At 42.6% G+C, this 21,794-nt stretch overlaps 1 protein-coding gene across 2 annotated transcripts in view; it reads left to right on the forward strand.

Moving 5' to 3' along the window:
* rint1 (RAD50 interactor 1) overlaps positions 1–21,794 on the forward strand; it is a 65,398-nt gene that overhangs the window by 24,322 nt on the left and 19,282 nt on the right. For both annotated transcript variants that reach the window (XM_053313888.1, XM_053313889.1), the window contains exon 10: positions 11,945–12,039. In XM_053313888.1, the coding sequence (XP_053169863.1) occupies positions 11,945–12,039 (95 nt within the window). The remainder of the gene's footprint in view (positions 1–11,944; positions 12,040–21,794) is intronic.

Consider the following 21,794-nt stretch of genomic DNA (forward strand, 5'->3'; position numbering starts at 1 on the left):
CCGACCGTTTTTTCTTCCTGTCCGGGGGGCGGGACGGGCTGTTCGGATCAGTGCCTGGAGCGGCGGCTACAGCGGCGAAAGACTTTTTAGGCCAGTGTTTCTGGGGCTGAGCTCTGCACTGGTGAGACGCTGGCTGCTCAGATGCCCGCGGCCTGGGCTCCTTATAACCACTGCTGCGCCCCCTCGCCGCAGCCGCAAACGCCTGGCGGGGGGCAGTGTGGGGCAGTGTGGGGCAAGGAAGGTAGAGGTCGAAGGCTTCTTCCTGAGGTCACTGGTTTGTTGCATGGCCATAACAGCCTCACCAAATAAGCCCTTAGCCCTGGACGGGTCGAAGGGAGCGTCAATGATGACCTGTTTGTCCTGATCCAGCAGGCTGGAGAGGTTTAGTCAGAGCACTCTCTCTCCTGCCACTGCAAGCCCCATAACACAGGCGCAGCCTTGGACCGCACCTCTGGACACACGGAGAGTGAGATCCATGACAACGCATATTTCCTGGATAAGGGGGAGCCCTTATCCAGGAGGAGACCCATCTCCTGGCGGGCATAACCTGTCTTGTCGGTGTATGGAGAGAAGGCAAAATTTTACCATCATAAAGGTCCCTTTCCTTACCCTTGTCATCCGGTGACGCCAGTCGATACCCAGCCAGGATGCTGCCCGCTTACACACCTCATGTAGGTCGACCTCCGAAGGTGTAGAGGAGGGTTGGGTTTCTCCGCTGACGGAGCTGCCGAGTCAGGATGTCTGAGCCGGGGGAGGATGGCGTCCTCGTCATCATCCTCATTCTCCTTGTTGAGAAGGTCCAGATTATCATCCTCCTCCATATCTCCCCTTCCGTACTCGTCCTCCGAGTCGAGGAGCTGGTTGAACAGCGGTGGGAAATCCTCCACCCGGGGGTTATCCCAGCTCGTGCTAGCTTTAGCCGGCTTCGGCTTGGCCGCACTGTCGGAGAGGCAGGGGTCGGCTTTAGAAGCGGCTGAAACTCTGAGGCGCCGCTCCAGGATCCTAGCTGGCAAATGCTAAAACCGCAAGAGGCCGGGCAAGGGTGGGACTTGACGTCCTTCACCTTGCTGCTAGCCGTTTTCCCCTTAGAGGAAGCGGTAGCCATAACTAACCTCGACGGTCAGTCGTAGAAACACCACACGCTAAAACCTTGACGGCTAATGTAGCAGTGATACACATGGTTTTCGTAATGAAAGCAGTGATAATGAAAAGCAGTGAACAAATCCTGAATCTAGATATCCACACTCGGTAACTACCTTGATGGCGCGTCGGAAGAGCAGTTGAATGAATAAACCGAATCAGGACAGCTGAGGAGCTTGGTGATCTTCACGGTGGAAGAAAGCGAGAATGACGGGTGCTGGGCACGGGGCGCCTATAAGGGGGGCGTACTGGCCCGTGCATCTCGAGATGATTGGTCTGTCTTATGACAGACGTGGTCGGACCTCGGCTCGCTTCGGCTCGGTTCCAGGAACGACCTTTTCCATTACAAAGAAGTGCCTACTCAACATGGGTGGGATCGTCACAGCATGGCTCCGCCAAACTGCCCTGACTTCGTATTATACGCAACATAAACAATGGAGGACATGGAGGCTGTGGTGTACTTGCTGCAGTATGTGGCTTTCTGTCACACACAAAGCAACAAAATTGAGCCGTATGGCTGTTACGCTGTTGCTGGTATTTAAAAATGCTGGGTTTGATTCTTGTGTGGGACGGCTCATGACTCTTCCAGTGACAACTCTTCTGACCAATCAGTGGCCTGCAGTCTGTTGACGTCACATTTAGTATCGGCTCGGCTCGCTTGGAACCTCAGCAGAGCAGGTACTAAAAAGTACCAGGTACCAGGTATTATCCCTAGTGGAAATGCAAAAAAAAAAACGAGTCGAGTCGTGCTGGGACTGTGTACTGGAAAAGCGCCAATAGGAACACTTCAACTGTGACAGACGGAACCTAAAAACAATGACAGAAAATCACATTGTATGATATATATATATATTTTTTTTAAGTTTATTTTTTCAGGCTTTTTTGCCTTTAATGTACAGGACAGTGGAGATAGACAGGAAACAGGAGGCAGAGAGAGGGGGAATGACACGCAGGATAAGACCGCTCGGCTCGGGATTCGAACCGGGGTCACCTGCAACGAGGGCTATAGCCTCAACACATGGGGAGGGTGCTCTACCCGCTGAGCTATGCTCAACCCACATTGTATGATTTTTAAGTAATTAATTTGCATTTTATTGCATGACATAAGTATTTGATCACCTACCAACCAGTAAGAATTCCGGCTCTCACAGAGTTTTTCTTTAAGAAGCCCTCCTGTTCTCCACTCATTACCTGTATTAACTGCACCTGTTTGGAATCATTACCTGTATAAAAGATACCTGTCCACACACTCATTCAAACAGACTCCAACCTCTCCGCAATGGCCAAGACCAGAGAGCTGTGTAAGGACATCAGGGATAAAATTGTAGACCTGCACAAGGCTGGGATGGGCTACAGGACAATAGGCAAGCAGCTTGGTGAGAAGGCAACAACTGTTGGCGCAATTATTAGAAAATGGAAGAAGTTCAAGATGACGGTCAATCTCCCTCGGTCTGGGCCTCCATGCAAGATCTCACCTCGTGGGGCATCAATGATCATGAGGAAGGTGAGGGATCAGCCCAGAACTACACGGAAGGACCTGGTCAATGACCTGAAGAGAGCTGGGACCACAGTCTCAAAAAAACCCATTAGTAACATACTACGCCGCCATGGATTAAAATCCTGTAGCGCACGCAAGGTCCCCCTGCTGTCTGAAGTTTGCCAATGACCATCTAGATGATCCAGAGGAAGAATGCAAGATGGTCATGTGGTCTGATGAGACAAAATAGAGCTTTTTGGTCTAAACTCCACTCGCCGTGTTTGGAGGAAGAAGAAGGATGAGTACAACCCCAAGAACACCATCCAAACATGGAGGTGGAAACATCATTCTTTGGGGATGCTTTTCTGCAAAGGGGACAGGACGACTGCACCGTATTGAGGGGAGGATGGTTGGGGCCATGTATCGCGAGATCTTGGCCAACAACCTCCTTCCCTCAGTAAGAGCATTGAAGATGAGTCGTGGCTGGGTCTTTCAGCATGACAACGACCCGAAACACACAGCCAGGGCAACTAAGGAGTGGCTCCGTAAGAAGCATCTCAAAGTCCTGGAGTGGCCTAGCCAGTCTCCAGACCTGAACCCAATAGAAAATCTTTGGAGGGAGCTGAAAGTCCGTATTGCCCAGCGACAGCCCCGAAACCTGAAGGATCTGGAGAAGATCTATATGGAGGAGTGGGCCAAGATCCCTGCTGCAGTGTGTGCAAACCTGGTCAAGAACTACAGGAAACGTCTGATCTCTGTAATTGCAAACAAAGTTTTCTGTACCAAATATTAAGTTCTGTTTTTCTGAAGTATCAAATACTTATGTTATGCAATAAAATGCAAATGAATTACTTAAAAATCATACAATGTGATTTTTCTGGATTTTTGTTTTAGATTCCGTCACTCACAGTTGAAGTGTACCTATGATAAACATTACAGACTTCTACATGCTTTGTAAGTGTGTGAATATGTGTGTTTTGATAGTGTTTCAAATAAATGTAAAGCATGACACCCTTCAAATAGACTGTGTTTTATACACTGATGCGACTTGTACACTAGTTTTTACGGTACATTGGAGTGAGGGATAGGCAATATTTGATCGTTGGTCAAGATGGCAGCATGAGGAGTGCATGGTTTGGTAGACTCTACTTAACTCCAAACAGGAAAATATGGACACTACCATGATGCGAAACTTAAAGAAAAAACTTTGAAAGTTTGAAACTCTGTGTTTGAAAGTGTACAAAAGATTTGAAACTTTGGAACTAAGTTTTGAAGGTGTATATATTGTTTTGATAGGCTGAAAAAAATTGAAATCTCTGAAAACATTATTTTGTATTTAAATTTTAATTTCAAATCTCTGCAACTTTTCTTTGTTTTTTTCTTTTCCTTCTTCACAACTACAGTACTGTTTTTACAGTGTTTCAACCACACATTGTCAGAGTTTCAAATTTGGCACTGTTCTCCCACAGTATAATTTTGTTATCCAGTTTTGAAACCTTGTAAATGGCGATCTGAAAAAAGATGAGAAACTCTGAAAGAAGTTTTGAAACTGAAAAAACAGATCTGAAAAAACACTCCACACAAGATTGACAGACTACTCCATTAATGGTGTGACAAAGCAAGAGTAGGAGATCATGCCAGTAAAGCAACAGAAGAAGGAGACAAGAACAAACACAAGTCGGATGAGAAGAATAGCATCCTACCATGACTGCGGTCAAGTGAGCCGTCATTCTTCTTTTCATGGTCAAACCAGCCGCACCAAAATTTCAAGTGCGCCCCTGTTACAGAATATATGGCAAATGCACGTAGTCCACTGATACGGAGTAAGCAAACTTCCGGTTTTCAAAATAAAACGTTGGTTATTCCAAGGTAGTAAAAACCGACATGCCAATGTGATCCGAAGCTGATTAGGCCACATAGTCTAGAACAGTGGTTCCCAACCTTTTTTGGGTCGTGACCCCATTTTGACATCACAAATTTCTAGCGACCCCAGAGACATTTTTTTTTTATAATTAGTTTTGGATCATGTTTGATATACTGTGTTGCAAATACAGAGTAGCTAGAATTAGTGCACAAAGTGACAATTTTATTTTCCCTGATCAGGATATAGGCCTACATGTAGAGTTAGGCAAGCTTGTATTTACAAGGCTGAAAATTGATACTGAACAAACAATCTCTCATATAATGAATTATGAAAAAAGAGCTTCTTCAGCATCTTAAACTGGCCACAGTGAAGATTTGAAAGAATGAACGTATTACAATGCTTCTGTCGACAGAAAGTCGGCAAAATCGTTTTTTTCTCACATGCATGGAAAACGTCAAGAGTTCGTTTCTCAGCTTGAAAAAACGGCGCACAGTTTTGCAAACAGATGTGCGTGCAGAGGATGTGGTTTGATGTAATTCACCATAGTTATGACCTGCTGCAGTATGTCTGTGATGGGCGCATTCATTTCTTTAGATGCCAGTTGTTCACGGTGAATCATGCAATGATTCCATATTGCAGATGGGGCCCGCTGGGTGATAAGTGTCCGCAAACCACTCCGCCGTCCCGCCATAGATGGAGCTCCGTCTGTGCAAAATCCCACCATATGCTCCCAGAGAATTCTGTATTTCTCCATATAATCGTAAAGGACATTGTACATTGCTTAGGCAGTCTCATGTTCAGGAAGAGGGAGGCAGTATAAAATATCCTTGTGAATTTCATTCTCTTGCATGTAACAAACAAATGTCAAAGCATGGGCATTTTTCCCTTCTGTGCTAACATCCATTTGAAGAGCGTAAGCTGGGGAATTGCGAAGTTTTTCTGTCAGTGTGCTCTCTTGGTCATCAGCGATTGCATCAATCCTTCTTTTCACTGTGTTGTCAGACAGTGGTATCGTCTTGAGTTTTTGAGCTTCTTCCTCCCCGCACATCGTTTTTACCATTTCGATGGCAGCTGGCAATATTAATGTCTCAGCAATGGTATGGGGCTTCATAGACCTAGCAATGAGATAGCTCACCTCCAAAGATGCTTTCAGTGCCCGCTCACTAACTGTCACAGCCTTTTTGAAGTACACTCGCTGCTTATTCAGCTCGGCATATTTCTTTTTGAAAAAAGATCTTGGTTTGCCGACATGTTCTTTGTGTGTTGTCTCAAAGTGTCTTTTGAGCTTGCTGGGTTTCATACTCTCCGCAGACAGGACGTTACCACACAGCAGACATTTCGGCTTCTCCTCATTGCTTCCAATGACACTGGTAAATCCATACTGAAGGAGACTTCCGTCGTATTTTCTCTGTCTTTTTGGTGTCTGTGTCTCTGTTCCTTTTTGAACTGTCTTTACGGGGCCAGGCGGGTGAAGAAATCTTTCTATTTTGTTTGTTTTTTCCCTACTGACTACAAGTTTGTGTTTATACAGGTAGAAGTGAACTCAAGTAGAGGTAACTGTGCAGTCACGTGATCGTGGCCGTCAATCAAGATGCGCCAGCTCAGATATTTTTATATGCTGCATTTTATTTGAACTAGATTTATATTCAAGAACGTGAAAGTATAGAATACAGTTGTTTAACATTGTGTGTGGCGGTTTAATTTTAAAAAGAATAATAATTAGTTAAAAAAAATATTTTTATATATTATATATAGGCTATATATTATTTTTTTTTTCAACTACTAGACATTTCCAAGAGGTCCTGGCTGCAGGCCTCCACTGTGAGGTCGCTTCCGGTGCAGGCTCCACTCTCAAGCCGCCTCCACTGTGAGGCCGCTACCATAGACATAATAAAGATTTATTTATTACTTAAATAAATAATACTTTATTATGTCTATGGCCACTACCACCGCAGGCTCCACTCTCAAGCTGCCGCCACTATCAGGACAGGAAATGCACGGGATACGTTTCAAAATAAAATCGCGAACGCACTTCTGGTTGAATTGCTTTCCTCACAAAAACATGAATTAGTAAAAATATGACGTAAAATCTATCAATTGCTATAGTATATATAAAATAAAGCTTTTTATTTGGACAATTGAAGCATTAGCCTTTGTCTTTTTCAAAACACTTCTCATTAATGATTGCCATACATGTAGACTAATATACACCGCAGTGCTTAACTGTACAACTTAGTCATTATGAAAAACAAACAGTGGGTGATATGACTCGGGGCTCAATTGTCTTTGTGGCCTACTATAAAGCTTAGGATCTTGAAAAGAGGTCAAATAGTTGATCAATGAAAACAGTGTAGGGCAGGAATAACATTGGTCAGTGCACACATTTTAAGTTATTACTCATATTCATAAGCCAACATCTCATAAGCCTATACATTTTATTGTGTACTATACAGTATATACAGTACTTCCCTGGCTTTTCATTATCATTTAACTTTGACTTTATTGCACTGCTGTTTTACTTTTTTTTCTGTTGTATTATTCTGTATTTTTATTCTTAACCACCAAAAATTTCATGTTTGGTTCTATGTCTATGCTAATTATGTTCTTGTGCTGCTGGAACACCTAAGTACCACTAGATACAACCCTAACTCTTGATATCTACAGTATAATCCAAGTGAATTATTAAGTGATCAAAGAGAAAAACATAAAAACACACCAAGTCACAACATGATCAAATGTTCTGTAGCCCTTTATTCTCGAACACTTCTCTTGATTCCTTCTCATGGTCATCCAGTTGATCTTTCCACACCCTCCCATAATGCAGAGCAGCCTCAGCCTGGTGCTCCTTCCCCCATGTACAGAACATCACAAAGGTCCACTTTGGCAGAGAACAGTTGTTTGTTGGCCTCAACCCACTCTGCTGCATGTCTGCAATCACGAAGAATGCGATCTTCAACCGAGTCCTATGGAAAAGACAGAAAGATGTCTGTACCATAGCTGCTGCACCAACAGTATCTGACCAATAGATACTGTGAAAAAGCTTACCCCTTCCACTGGTGTGTCCACGTTGGCAGGTCTGACTGAGATCTCAGCCTGCTGCTCTTCATCCTGAAAATATATAGATAAGCAAAATGATCAGTTGGCAGCAGATCTTCTTATCTAAGAGTAAGTCCAGAAAATGTTTATATTAGACAATGACAAACAAGTCACATGAACTTCAATTCAAATTAATGTATACAGCCTGCAAACTTAGATTGTCTTTATTTTACAGGTAAAATGGCCACTTGCACCAGGTAGTGTAAATGAGACCTTACTTCTGTAGAAGAATTAATAATGACTACGAAAATGCTGCACTGCGGGGTTAATGTTCAGCATTCAAAAATGTACTTAAGTGACAGTGGCTATAACAAGACACTTAAGTAATTTAGTATGTTATGTTAGAAGCAAAATATACTCAAGTATCAAAAACAAAAGTACTGATGGTACAAAAGCATGCTATTTCTCAGTCATTTCAGTTACTAGTTGTTGTGTTAGAGGTGGACAAATAAAAATGTGCCAAGTAGTCCTGCCACATTTTGATTTCACTTGCGCACTTAAACAAGAGCTAGTCAACCTCTGCAAAACATCATGGTGTGTTGCATCGTGTTGGTAGCTTGGCTGTCTCACATATCATGTTTGTGAGTTCAGAAAGACACGTTTTCAACTTTGTGACGATGCCCAGCTAATGCAAGAAGTTTACAAAAATGTTTCATGACGTTTCATACAAACACATGCAAACAGTTACTATACGTTATACACAAAAAAGTTAACAATCCCTGAGAACTTAAGGTGTTGATGCTAACCGCCATTGGATAAAGTTAACTTTGGCATTATCTAACTTCAAAATGACAACACAAACCGACATGTAACATTCGGTAATTTGCATCATTAATGACTTCTATAACGTTACTATTTTACGGCACCTATATTGATGAAGAACACAAGAAACCATGCATTTACTTTCTGTGGATAAGCAAAATGAGCAACTCACCGCTAATCTGGACATATACTGACTCGCTGGTCTCCCTCGAGTTAAAAGGCAGATGAAATGGACATTTATACGTCCTCACTCCCCCGCCCCCCAAAAAAGTCCGTACTTCCCGTCCTGACAGTGGAGGTGTTCTGACAGTGGAGCCTGCACCGGAAGCGACCTCACAGTGGAGGCCTGCAGCCAGGTGCCTCTCGACATTTCAGGCGACCCCACGTGGGGTCGTGACCCCAAGGTTGAAAAACACTGGTCTAGAAGCTATTGAACTAAAATGCTAATATTTTCTCATGAAAAGGTCTGATGCTTTCATACTAATTTCTGACAATGGATGACATGATAGAGTAAATTTGCTTGATACTGAGTGAGTGAAGAGTCAGGATGGTCCTGAGGGCAAGTGTATGAACCTTTGCCAGAAATTATGGATCAAAGGGATTTTACAGTAGAGTAAATGTTGCGCATAATGCATTTTTTCAATGCAAAAAAGGAACTTTGAAGTTGAATTTCTCAAAAACCATACAGTAAATTTATGCTCGATACTGTGTGAGTGAACTGTAAAGTTGGTCCCAAGGAAAACTGTATCAACCTTTCTCAGAAATTATGGATAAAAGGGATTTTACAGAAAATGAGCATGAACCTTTTTTCTATGTAAAAAACTGAAAAGCTTAATTTCTCTAAAATGATACATGCATAATGTTTGATACTGAGTCAGTGAGTAATTCCATTTTCAGGAATTAGTATGAAAGCATCAGGCCTTGAGAGAGAGACGCCCATGAGAAAATATTGTATTTTGAATCAATCTTGTGTGGTCAGACATGTCATTGGACTCTAAGCTTACTTCAGCAACCAATAGGCTGAAAAGGTTGACACCAAATCCCGCCTCCACTTTTCAGAATTTCAAATCTTTTTTTACGGAATTTCAAAACTTAGTTTCAGAGTTTCAGATCTGTTTTTCAGTTTCAAATCTTTTTTTTTTTGAGTTTCAGATATTTTTTTCAGTTTCAAAACTTCTTTCAGAGTTTCTCATCTTTTTTTCGGAGGTTTTTTTAGATCACCATTTACAAGGTTTCAAAACTGGATAACAAACACTGTAAAAACAGTGCTGTAGTTGAGAAAAAGGTTGCCGAGATTTGAAATGAAAATTCAAATACAAAATAATGTTTTCAGAGATTTTAATTTTTTTTTCAGCCTATCAAAACACTATATACACCTTCAAAACTTAGTTCCAAAGTTTCAAATCTTTTGTACACTTTCAAACACAGAGTTTCAAACTTTCAAAGCTTTTTCTTTAAGTTTCACGTCATAGCAGTGTCTTGGCTCTATAGGAAAATTTTAAAAGCAGATCTCATCTAGCCTACACTTAACCTAGGTAGTTAAAGATTCAACTAATGCAGCAATAAACCTCAAATAATCAGTTGGACCCTTTAATATAACTGATTTGTTACTGCCTTATCACAACTTGACACTTAACACAAGAAAACAACGAAAGAAACAGTATGATTTTTCATCTCGGTTCAGAATTCCAGGAAGGCAACTGAAGAATTTTGAAATTGCAAGTAAACAGACTGGAATAAACTTCTGGCTGGTGTAGGTGCAGAGACAGACAGCAGTATGTCATTTAGCATAATTAAGAACACAATAGATGAATTTACTAGAAAAGCCAAGATGAAGAAAAGACAAAGAATATCCTACCCTGGTTGAACTCAGGTGTATGGGTATTAGAAGCAACATTGTCATGCATTAAAAAAGACACTTACATGTAAAATACAATAGAGATAGAAACAATATAATTACAGAATTGAAAATGGCCATGACTTAACTTAACATAACTTCTCCATGACTATTATTGTTGAGGTAAGAGGCAATGTGAAGCTGATCTGGACCCATATAAATAAGTTGAGGCCTTCAACAGTTGCTTTATTGACTCTGTTACTGTACTAGCACAGAGCTTCTCCAAAAGCCAAAAGATTGGAAAAAGAAAGGGCAGTGCCTGTTCAAAACATGTCTGTTTGGGGCGAGTTTTGAATTGGCCATGGAAGTATTTGCTTATTCTCTTCTCTACCTGAACACTTCCTGCATCGGCACAGTGAGTCAGTGACACACGGCTGCTGCTGATGTGCTAAAGGTGCCGCTTACACTATATTTGCACCAAATATTTGTGCTTTGTCTGTCATGGCAGTTTACAATTGCCAAGGTCTTGGAGCATTTGAGACAAACTGAGTTTGAACTGCCTGTGAAAGCATTTCCTTTATTTTATGTGTTTAACGAGTTTTGGGCTCTGGTGGTTTTGTTACCGTTTCCTGCCTAGTGAGCAGGTGGGAGGGTTACCTTAAAAATGTATTGTGTGTATGTAGATGTGTAGCAGAACACAGAACATTAATTACTGTCAGATCCTGTGGTGGAAGTTAACACTGCTGTACCATGTGTGTAAATGCGCATAGCCCTTTTCTCAGTTTGGAGACACATCCATTGTTTCAGCCTTGTGATGCTGCAGCCAGCTGTGCCATACAGCCAGCTGTATGTTGCTCTCAGCTGCAGATTAGGGAAAAATCTTTTGTGTTCAGGCCCATAAAACGAGGGAGCACATTGCAATGGTGCAAATACTGCCCAATCCACATTGGTATAACATTCTCAGGGAAAGCCTCTGATGAAACACTACCTGGCCTGCTGGTTGTGTGAACTGAATAGGTCAGAGTCTTTTCTGACTTATTCAGTATTGAACATGTTGACCCTGTCCACTCTGAACACGTTACGCACGCACAGTCATGTCAGGCGAGAGCAGTAATTTGCGTGACAAGCTGTCATAAACTCAATCTTTTAACTAATTTGTGTAGTCTTTGGGCCTGCCACATTGCGAAACAAACATCCATGACAACTTTTAAGTTCAATGTCAGTCTGAAATGTGTGTATGTGCGGCTGCTGTGGACACCTGTACGCATAATGCGGTATCATCCTCTACTCGCACCATCGTGGATCAGCAAATTAATTAGCCCTCTTGTTTTTCTCTCTGTTTAGTTGGGGACTTTTACAGTGCATGGTAGTATATCATGCTTTTTTCTAAAATGTGTTTTAAAACTGTAATCCTGCTAAACAATCCCCATCTTTGTTAAATGTGCTTGTAACTATAACAGAATACAGTTACCCTTTTGTATCCTAATTACATAACGCCATTATATGTATTCCGTTACTCCTGTAACAATTTTCCTCAATAAATAAGTGAAAAAATGTAAGGTTTTTATTTAATTAATGTTCAATGTTTATCTAGTTTTAGAACTGAAAATCTGAATGCATTTAAGGTCATATTTATGCAGAAATGTAGCACATTCTAAAGGGGTTAATAAACTTTCAAGAATCACTGTTCATGATAGCATTGTGCTATACATCATTTAAAACATTTTTGAAAAAGTTCTGTATTTTTTTATCATCCTGTTTTTCTCAGAGCGCTACCGGGCCTTGCCCTGCCCTTCTGCACAACTGAAATTTCTGGAGCTACAGAGAGAACTGGTGGATGACTTCCGTATACGACTCACCCAGGTAATGATGACAAAAACACATGTATTAATGAAGAGAGAACAACACACAGGTAATGAAGGCAAGACATACACCTTTTTTAGGGTCACTGAAGAAGCTAAATTGTCTCTAAAGAAGGAAAGAAAGGCCAGAGATGAAGAGCAAAATAGAGGTAATGAGGTGAAAGGAGAGACAGAGGATAGGCTGGAATTTGCAATTGATTGTCCAGTGGACATTTAATTCATGCTTTTAATTGAACAATAATATTCATTCAGTTAACATTTATTTTAAGAGCTAACAAACAGGTTCAAGAACAGTTTTTCCCTGAGAGCAATAGTGTCGCTGAATGTAGTGAAGGCTTGAAAAAAATGTGTCTGAATGTGCAATAATCTGGTTGACTATGCAATAACTTGAATGACATGTTGTATGTGAGGTGTGTGCTTGGTATTCATGTTTTTTATTTATTTATTTTTGTCCTAGTATTAGTATTTGTATCTTTGCACTTTTATAATTTGCACTAATAAGGGGTTGCATCTCAATTCCGTTGTACAATGACAATAAACATATATTCTATTCTATTCTATTCACCATGGCAACTCCTGAGAAAAACAGATTGAGTAACGTCACCCCACCAGAACCGGAGGTCCACCTGCAGGCCTGACCATATATTTTGCAAAAAGTAACACCGCTGCAGACACTAAGGAGAGAGAAGCAGCATCGAAGAAAATTGCTGCCCAAGTCAGTGCTTAAGTTTAAATGCACCACTCCATTGACTTAACATTCCTCACTTAAAATTGCAGCATGTAACTGTGGTTCTATGAATCCTGGATGACTGCCAGGCAGTGCTTCAGCACTGAATGTCTCCATATTGCGCATGCGCAGGTCGAGTGTTTATACCAACAAAGTCACCTGTGACCCCTGATGACACTGGCTAATCTATAACTTCCAGTGACATCAGAGGATCTGTTCCTGCAGAATCTTCTCGCGAAACCACAAGGATTCTGGAGTGACAGAATGCTTTGGCGGTCATCCAGGATTCAAAGAACCATATATCCCCAGTGGATGGGGGTGGCCCTGTAGTTTTGATGCGAGCTGTGTGGCGTTCAAAGCCGTTACGGAAAAGGTCTGATGGGGTCCTCAAGTTAGCGCTGCCCTGATCTTCGGCTGAAGCGGTGCTGATTTCTCTATATGGCAGAAAGATTCGACGAAAAGGTGGATGGCTAGAGCTTAGAAGTTATCCAGCAGTCCACGAAGTGGAGAGATTTTGTTACTTGGTTTTGAAACGTATCTTTCCCTTCTGCAGGCAATTTTAAAGCTGTGTCTGTGATCTCAGCCTCTTGGATCTGTTTAAATGATGCGTTCAGGGGCAACATGGAATTTGTGTCATTGGATGTCCCTCAGCCAATGAGAGATAAGAATCCAAAGGGTTCTGTGTTTGAGTATGTGGAGAAAACTCAAACTCAGTCCTTGAAAAACAAATAGGGGAACAACCTGCTCATCAGAGGGAAACTAACATTCACACAACTTTTTCAATGAGAAATATGTAACACTGGCAGAGTTTAAAATTGGTACTGCTGCCCAAATACAAAATATTGAAGAGACTTGCCTCCCCCCATCCCCTCCTTCCCAGAGCCCCATATCTGGCAACCCAGGGTGTCAAAATGAATGTCAAACTGATCTCACAGAAATAACTACAATCTCTTTACACTGCATTACATTTTGGTGGCATGTGATGTGTTAAAATGCCAGCACCACAATCACATTGCATGGGCACTGAACAGAATCACACAGACCAAAACAAAAACACATTCCACACCGGAATGGAAATTTCAAAGAACACACTGGCTGTAGTATTATAGTTGAAGAAGCCAGTATTTCAACTGTTTCCTTAATCTCTGATAAGCATGGTCATTTCATGGGTTAGTACAGTAAAAAAACTATATACTGGTTAGGGCTGGGCAATATGGCCTAAAAGCATTTTTTTTTGGGAACAAGCTACTGCTCTTCCTCCTCCTCCTCCACCAGGTGTACCTCCACCACCGGCATCTATCCATCTATCCATCTATCTATCTGTTTATTTTGCTATAAGCCATATGTCAAGTCGAAGAAGAACCAACCGTGTACCAAATGCTGAGTGCGTAATGATATGGTTCAACTCTTTTACGCACTGGGCGCACGCCGGTTACACTTGGAGTTTGTTTATGGACAGCCAAACTTGATAGCTTAGTGTCATACACCGTTGGAAACCTCAGACTATTGGCTAAAAGGTTATCAACTTCATTTCACCAAATACTTCCATTGGCTGGAACAGCTGTCAATCAAACCCACGTTGTTGTCGGTCACATGTCCTCATTGGCTTTGGAGACATGTACTGCCTAATCCTAAGCACTGATTGGCTTGTGTGTGGTGTCCAAGCAGGAGAGGCTCACGGTCGTAAACATCTAGTCACGTGTACTCTGAGATGGATGTGCAGGTCAGGAAATGACGTAAACAGAACTTATATGGTTTGTTATTTGTGTTATTACGTTACGTGTTGGACTAAATACATGGACATATTGAGGAAAGTATTTCGGTTTTATGGAAATGGATTTCATATTTCACAAGAATGGATACTTGGCGAGCTGTACAGAAAGTCCTGTGTCATGAGATGATCGTTGTGGATAAAGGGAAGACTTTGAAGGTATGTAGGCATCATAACTTCTCTCACTTAGCTGAGTGGCTAGCCGAGCTAATCGCTAATACTATTACGGCTGTGAGCAACCATATAAGTCGTGAGTGGTCTTGAATGAATCAGGGCAATCTAAGCTTTCCAACAATGTACGGCATGAATATATATGTTTAAGGGTTGGTGTTTAAAACATTCAGAAGAACGTGTGGCTACCTCCTAACATCCGTCCCGTCCCGTAGACGGAACGGCGTGCGTTAATAGGTTAAAAACCAAATATACCGACATGGGCAAAATGACGTCGGTTATCGTTGTAAATTTCGGTATCGATAAATTTTCGGTTTATCGCCTAGCCCTAATACTGGTCCTTTTGGATCATATGTGATTTGACAGGGACTCTAGGGATGTATGGCATTGAAATACAGATGAAGCCACTTCAAAGTTCCCCTGTTTCCTTGATGGCTCCTTAGCTGGTCCCTAAAAAGTCCAGTATAGACTGTTACAGGAATAGAGGTCAAGCCAACATAGACCTCAAAGTGCTGCAGAGCGAGAAGCATGGCTAGTGTTTCTTTCTCAATGATTGAGTAGTTCAGCTGATGTTTCTTGAACTTCACAGAGAAATAGCACACAGGATGACACACAGTATCGTCACCATCTTGAGGTAGAACCGCTCCAGCACCAAGGGTACTAGCATCCACTTTCAGTTTGAAAGGCATGGAGTAGTTGGGCACAGCCAGCACTGGAGCACTGCAGAGAAGAGACTTGGCAGCAGCAAAGGTATTGTAACAATCATCATTCCAGACAAAGGGAACAGCAGGATTACAAAGCTTACTCAGGGGCACCATCACCACAGAGAGGTTCCTACAGAAACACCGATAGCATCCTGCAATTCCTAAGAAATGCCTTTTTTTTTTGAGAGCGCTCGTGCGCCCCCAAGTAGATTGCGCCCTGGGCGGTTGCCCACATTGCCCATAGCAAAAACCGCCACTGTAGCCACGCATCAGCAAGCTGCTGAAACACATCCCTTAGGCTGGAAATGTGACTCCCCCACTCATCTGAACAGATTACAACATCGTCCAAGTACACACAACAGTTTTGCACACGCTGCATCAGGCGCTGGAAAGTGGCAGTGGCATTTCTCATACCAAAGGCCGTTCTAATGTACTGCATGAAAGCATCAGGGGTGACGAATGCAGAGATATCTGATGCTTGTGGAGTTAAGGAAACCTGCCAGTATCCCTTAAGCAGATCCAGTTTGGTGATGCAGGCAGCCGGGCCAACACTGTCAATACAGTCATCCATGAGGGGGCAAAGGGAACAAGTCAGGTACTGTAACAACGTTCACCTTACGAAAATCTGTACAGAACTGAGGGGTTCCATCAGACTTACAATGGGGGAAATAAGTATTGAACGCATTAACTGTTTTGTCATTACATTTATTTCCAAAGATGCAATTCATGTGACATTTCTTCCAGACACTGGTATTAACTCAAATAATCCACACATGAAAAGAAATCACAACATTCAAATCCATAAATAGTGATTATGTGGAATTAAGTGCAATAACACAGGAAAAAAGTATTGAACACACCATGGGAAAGCTGTATAGTTTGGCAAGGAAAGGCACCATACCATCTCAAACCTGAAAGTAATTAGTCTTTGTACTTCCTATAAGTGCAAACCAACATCAGCTGGGTTAGTGCTAATTGATGGCCCTATAAACAGGTTGTTTTTTCACCAAGTAGTCAAACAAGACACATCTCATGATGGGTAAAAGCAAGGAGCTCTCTCAAGACCTTCGCAGCCTGATTGTTGCTCAGCATCAGAATGGAACTGGTTATAGACTCATCTCAAAGAATCTGAGTATTCCAGTGAGCACCGTTGGGGCCATTATCCGCAAGTGGAAGAAGCATCACCTTATCATCAACAGGCCGCGCACAGGAGCTCCTTGCAAGATTTCTGACCAGGGAGTCAGAAAGATGGTCAGAAGAGTTCTCAAAGAGCCAAGGACCACCCGGAAAGCGCTCCAGAAAGACATGGAGGCAGCAGGTACAAGTGTTACAGAGAAAACGATAGGCAATGCACTCCACCACCATGGCCTCTATGGACGCACAGCCCGCAAGACTCCATTCCTCAAAAAAAGGCATGTTGAAGCTCGTTTAAAGTTTGCTAAACAGCATCTGGATAAGCCTGTGGAGTACTGGGAGAATGTTGTCTGGTCAGATGAGACCAAAATTGAACTTTTTGGCTGTCATACTACACACCATGTTTGGAGGAGAAATGGCACTGCACATCACCCAAATAACACTATGCCAACAGTGAAGTTTGGTGGTGGAAACATCATGGCATGGGGTTGTTTCTCATCTCATGGTACTGGCAGACTTCATATAATTGAAGGAGCAATGAATGGAAACATCTATCGGCAAATTCTTGAGATGAACCTGCTGCCATCCACCAGGATGATGAAGATGAGACGTGGCTGGACCTTTCAACAGGACAACGATCCGGACAACGATGGTGGTTTAAAAAAAAGAAAATCAATGTGTTAGAATGGCCCAGTCAATCACCTGACTTAAATCCGATTGAACATTTGTGGAAAGAACTAAAGATAAGGGTTCACCAGAGGGCACCAAAGAATATTCCAGATTTGAAGACAATCTGTGCGGAGGAATGGGCAAAAATCACACCTGAGCAGTGTGGGCGATTAGTTCATACATACAAGAAGCGTCTGGAAGCAGTCATTGCAAACAAAGGCTTCTCCACAAAGTATTAAACGAGTCTCAGATAGAGTGTTCAATATTTTTTTCCTGTGTTATTGCACTTAATTCCACATAATCATTATTTATGGACTTGAATCTTGTGATTTCTTTTCATGTGTGGATTATTTGAGTTAATACCAGTGTCTGGAAGAAATGTCACATGAATGGCATCTTTGGAAATAAATATAATGAGAAAAAAGTTGACGTGTCCAATACTTATTTCCCCCATTGTAGGCAGCTAGGCTGGGCAAGACCATGTTCAACTAGATAAGCAACCTCCCTTTTTCATCACCTCCCTCTTTTCTAAAGGACAGCAGTAGGCATGCTGCTTGATAGGAATAGCACCACCCACATCAATATCATGCTCTAATATAGAGGTCTTCAACAGGGGGTCCGCAGAGGTACTGCAGGGGGGTCCCAAAAGTTTTGGTTGATTAGACATTTTTCCACAAATTGAAATGTCTTTGAATACACATGAACATGAATCCAACACACTGTAGTGAACAGATAAAGGGAGGCAGAAGACGTCTTTCGGTCAGCAATGCACACATTCAGCGACACACAGGAGCTCTTTCAAGCTGGGCATTGGTTCATTCACAACACCTGTCCCGCCAACGAGGAGCATCCGCCCTTAGCAGCGATGCTGTGCCAATCATGAGGCCATACCTTGCACATGTTTAAAATAAAAACATGAATATATGAACTTGTGTTTTACAGACATCCCAAATCTCCTGGAAGTTCCGGGAGTCTCCTGCATATTGATAGCAGCTCCCTGACACCCGCAAATGAGATCCAATCTCCTGGAATCTGGAGCGAGCAAGAGCGCCAACTAAAGAGTGACTGCACACATATGTCTTTGTGTGACTATAAATGCAGCACATGTGTTTGTGTGACTATAAATGCAGCGCCTGTGAGAGCAAAGCGTCCTTATAGCTCTGTGTTGCTGCTTATTAGACCGATCGCACCCCCACCCCCACCCCACCCGGACCAGCACCAATCACAACCCCCCCCCAACCCGGACCGACCCCAAGTGTAACAGGAACCCCACCCCACACCCCCGGAACGGACCTCCCTGAAATGACTTTTTGCAGGTTGGAATGTCTGGTATTATTTGAATATCTTAGTATTGAATGCACAATAACAAGGTACATTTATACATGGCACTACAGGACCAGTTTAATATAAAACACAATTTTATACAATATATATAAGTATGGGGTCCCCACTCCATCTCTCCATCAGTTTGGGGGTCCTTGGCCTGGAAAACGTTGACGACCCCTGCTCTAATACATTTGTGCGGGACAACACATTACCAAACAAGGTGGGAAAAGCCTCAAGCAGGTTAAGCACATCCTGTCTATGAGCCAGGCAGAGGTAAGACAGATGGTGTTCAGCACTAGACAAAAACTCAAAAATTAGAAAGCCTGCCACACTGCTGCCCATCAAAGGGTAACATCACATCGTCTGCCTCAGATTGTACACACACAAGTCAAGGGGTAATCCTGACAACCTTCTCTGGGGGGCTCTCAACTGGTTCCTGTTTAACCTCTCGAGCATGTTTATATGGCACAAACGGGTCTTTCTTCTGCGATCAGGGGTACAGATGACATAATCTGTGTCAGAATCTTACTTGCCACTGCGTAGGGACCTGAGAAATCGGCAGTGAGAGCAGAACCGGGCGTAGGTAATAAAACACTTGATCGCCTGCCGCTCAACCGCCCTCCTGTCAAACCTCAGTTTCATGCTCTCCTGTGAAGCGGAGAGGGCCTCCTTCAACAGCAGGGAGGCACTGTGCAGACGCTCCCTACACTGGGAAACAAAATCCAAAATGTTCCGTTTAGGTGGAGAGCTACACACCAATTGTTCCTTCAGAGATGATAAGGGGCCACGCGCATTGTAGCCAAACACAAGTTCTGCCGGGCTGAAACCCAAAGACTATTGTTTAGCGTCCCGTATGGCAAGCACCACAAATGGCACACCCTCATCCCAATCCTGACCACTATCATGGCAATACTTGCTCAACATAGACTTCAGAGTCTGATGCCAACGTTTAAGAGCTCCCTAGGATTCTGGGTGATAAGCACTGGCCACTGAATGGGAAATGTTTAATGACTGTAAGGTCTGGTTAAAGACCCTGGAGAGGAAAGAGGTACCCAGGCCAGTTTGCACAACTTTTGGAAGACCTAAAGTGGCAAAAAACTTCAGTAAAGCCCTAGCGACCGCTGGTGCTGTGATTTTTCGCAAAGGGCTAGCCTCTGGAAAACAGGTGGAGACGCACATTATCGTAAGCAAGAACTGATTACCAGCCTTAGTTCTAGGCAAAGTCCAACACAGTCAGAGATGGGTTGGATGCAAACACACCAATGTCAAACGTTGCCATGCCCCCCCCCCCACACCTTGGGAAGAGCAACACACACACAGAAACCCACACAGCAACACGGCTGCCACTTAAGCAAGAAAAAACCCACCACCAGAGACAAACACGGCAAATGTGATGTCAGAGACCAAATAGCAATGGTGCCATAGACGAAACAAACCTACCTAACACAAACTTACCTATCTATCTTCTGGTGCGTGCCGGGCTCGAGGCGTCTTACAGGCATAAACATCAGCAGCCGAAACCCTGACAAGCCAGTCCCCTGTTGGAGAGTAAAAATCCCTGCCTGGAGTTAACCTCGAAAATAAAAAAGACAAAACAACAAAAGAACGCCCGTTGGAAAGGCCGATTACTCAGCCCAGCTGGGCACTCACCTGACTTGACTGGGGAAGGCATGCTCCATGCCACCGCAGGCTGATGACACTCAGACACCACTACTCACCGTGAGAGACACTGCACCAATATCCATGGCATGTAACAATGGGACATAACTGAGCAACCTTTGTACTAGTTTACCTGCTGTAGTCGTCATGTGACGATCAGCAATCCGATCACAGTCTGAGAGGACTTACGCTTATGTTACAAATAATGCTGTTATGTTCCTTAAATGGCTTGATTTAGTTATCAAAGTTTCATTTTCTGAACAATAAAGATGCCGTGTTCATCCATGCTAGTTCTCTTATAACTGCATGCTATTATAAAATAACTTCAATCAAATCCTTAATCATCAAGTGTGCATTCTTCCCCCGCCCCTCCCAACAAAAATCCCGCACCCCCTGCTCAGAAAATAGTTTGGAAGTCCATGAGCACTATTCTGATTCTGAAACGCGTGATTTGTGTAACAATAGAACCAAATATCCCATTAAGCCCAAAAAAAAACTTGAGCAATGAGACTGCTAATATGGTGGATGGGCTTCCCTGGCTTAAAGCATGCACTGAATGGACCGGGGTTGGCTGGCACACTTTTTAACAATTCTACAATTACCAATTTAGCAGACACTTTTATCCAAAGCAACATACAGTCTTCCATACCAAAGTCCACTGAACTACCCACCCCTCATTCTCAGCTTTAGCACTCTGGCATAATTTATGTGAGAATATTCAAACCAGCATCAAATGAAAGGTTAATTACCCTTTAAATTCTATGTTTTTACATTTTACATTTTTTGTCAAATGTTTATTTTCATGTAAAGCACATTGAGTTACCCCTGGGTATGAAATGCACTGTATAGATGAAGCTGCCTTGCCTTGCCTTGCCTAAAATCAAATACAGTCCTGTGGCCCATTTTTTCCATTTCATATTATTGATCTGAGCCTAAAATTGAAGTATGAAAAGCCTTTTTCATTTTTTGTGTTAGATTCAAAACAAATAACATAATCAGTCAGTTTTTGATTTGATTCGATGAATTTCAGATGACCGGTCATTAAAAACTCATAGACCATCAGAATGTGGGCTATTTTGTGACAGAAGCACCATCTCCTGGTCATACCCTGTATTACAATGAATAGGCGGGTTTACAGGAAAAGATAGACACGCCCAGGAGAAGGAGGCTCCAGCTCCTGGAACTCAGCTAGAACTCAGCTGGGAGTCGGCTGCCATTCAGCTGGTTTTCAGCTTGAATGGGAACTTTGAAGTGGCTACTACTGTAGTCCATATTTATTGGGGAATAGTCCAGACATAGAAAGGTCCAATAAAGAGTAAGCATGTAATAGGCAGGAGTTGTCGCATTCCTGCAGGAGGTCAGTCATCCTTTGTTGTTCGCTCCATCTAAACTAACATTTTGTGAACTTGATGTGAAAGGGCACTGTCATGCTTTAACCACAGATCCACATTCCATTGGATCGTGGCTCACTCGTCATTTGTTGTCTTTGTTTCTGTCCTGTTTCATAGTGTTTGTTTTTTGACATCTCTTTTTGGAGTGTTGCTCAATGCTTCAGATGGGACTGGAGTGTACTATGTTGTAGTAGTCATCTAAAA

The sequence above is a fragment of the Scomber japonicus genome, chromosome 23 (assembly GCF_027409825.1).
Source record: "Scomber japonicus isolate fScoJap1 chromosome 23, fScoJap1.pri, whole genome shotgun sequence".
Classification (NCBI taxonomy): domain Eukaryota; kingdom Metazoa; phylum Chordata; class Actinopteri; order Scombriformes; family Scombridae; genus Scomber; species Scomber japonicus.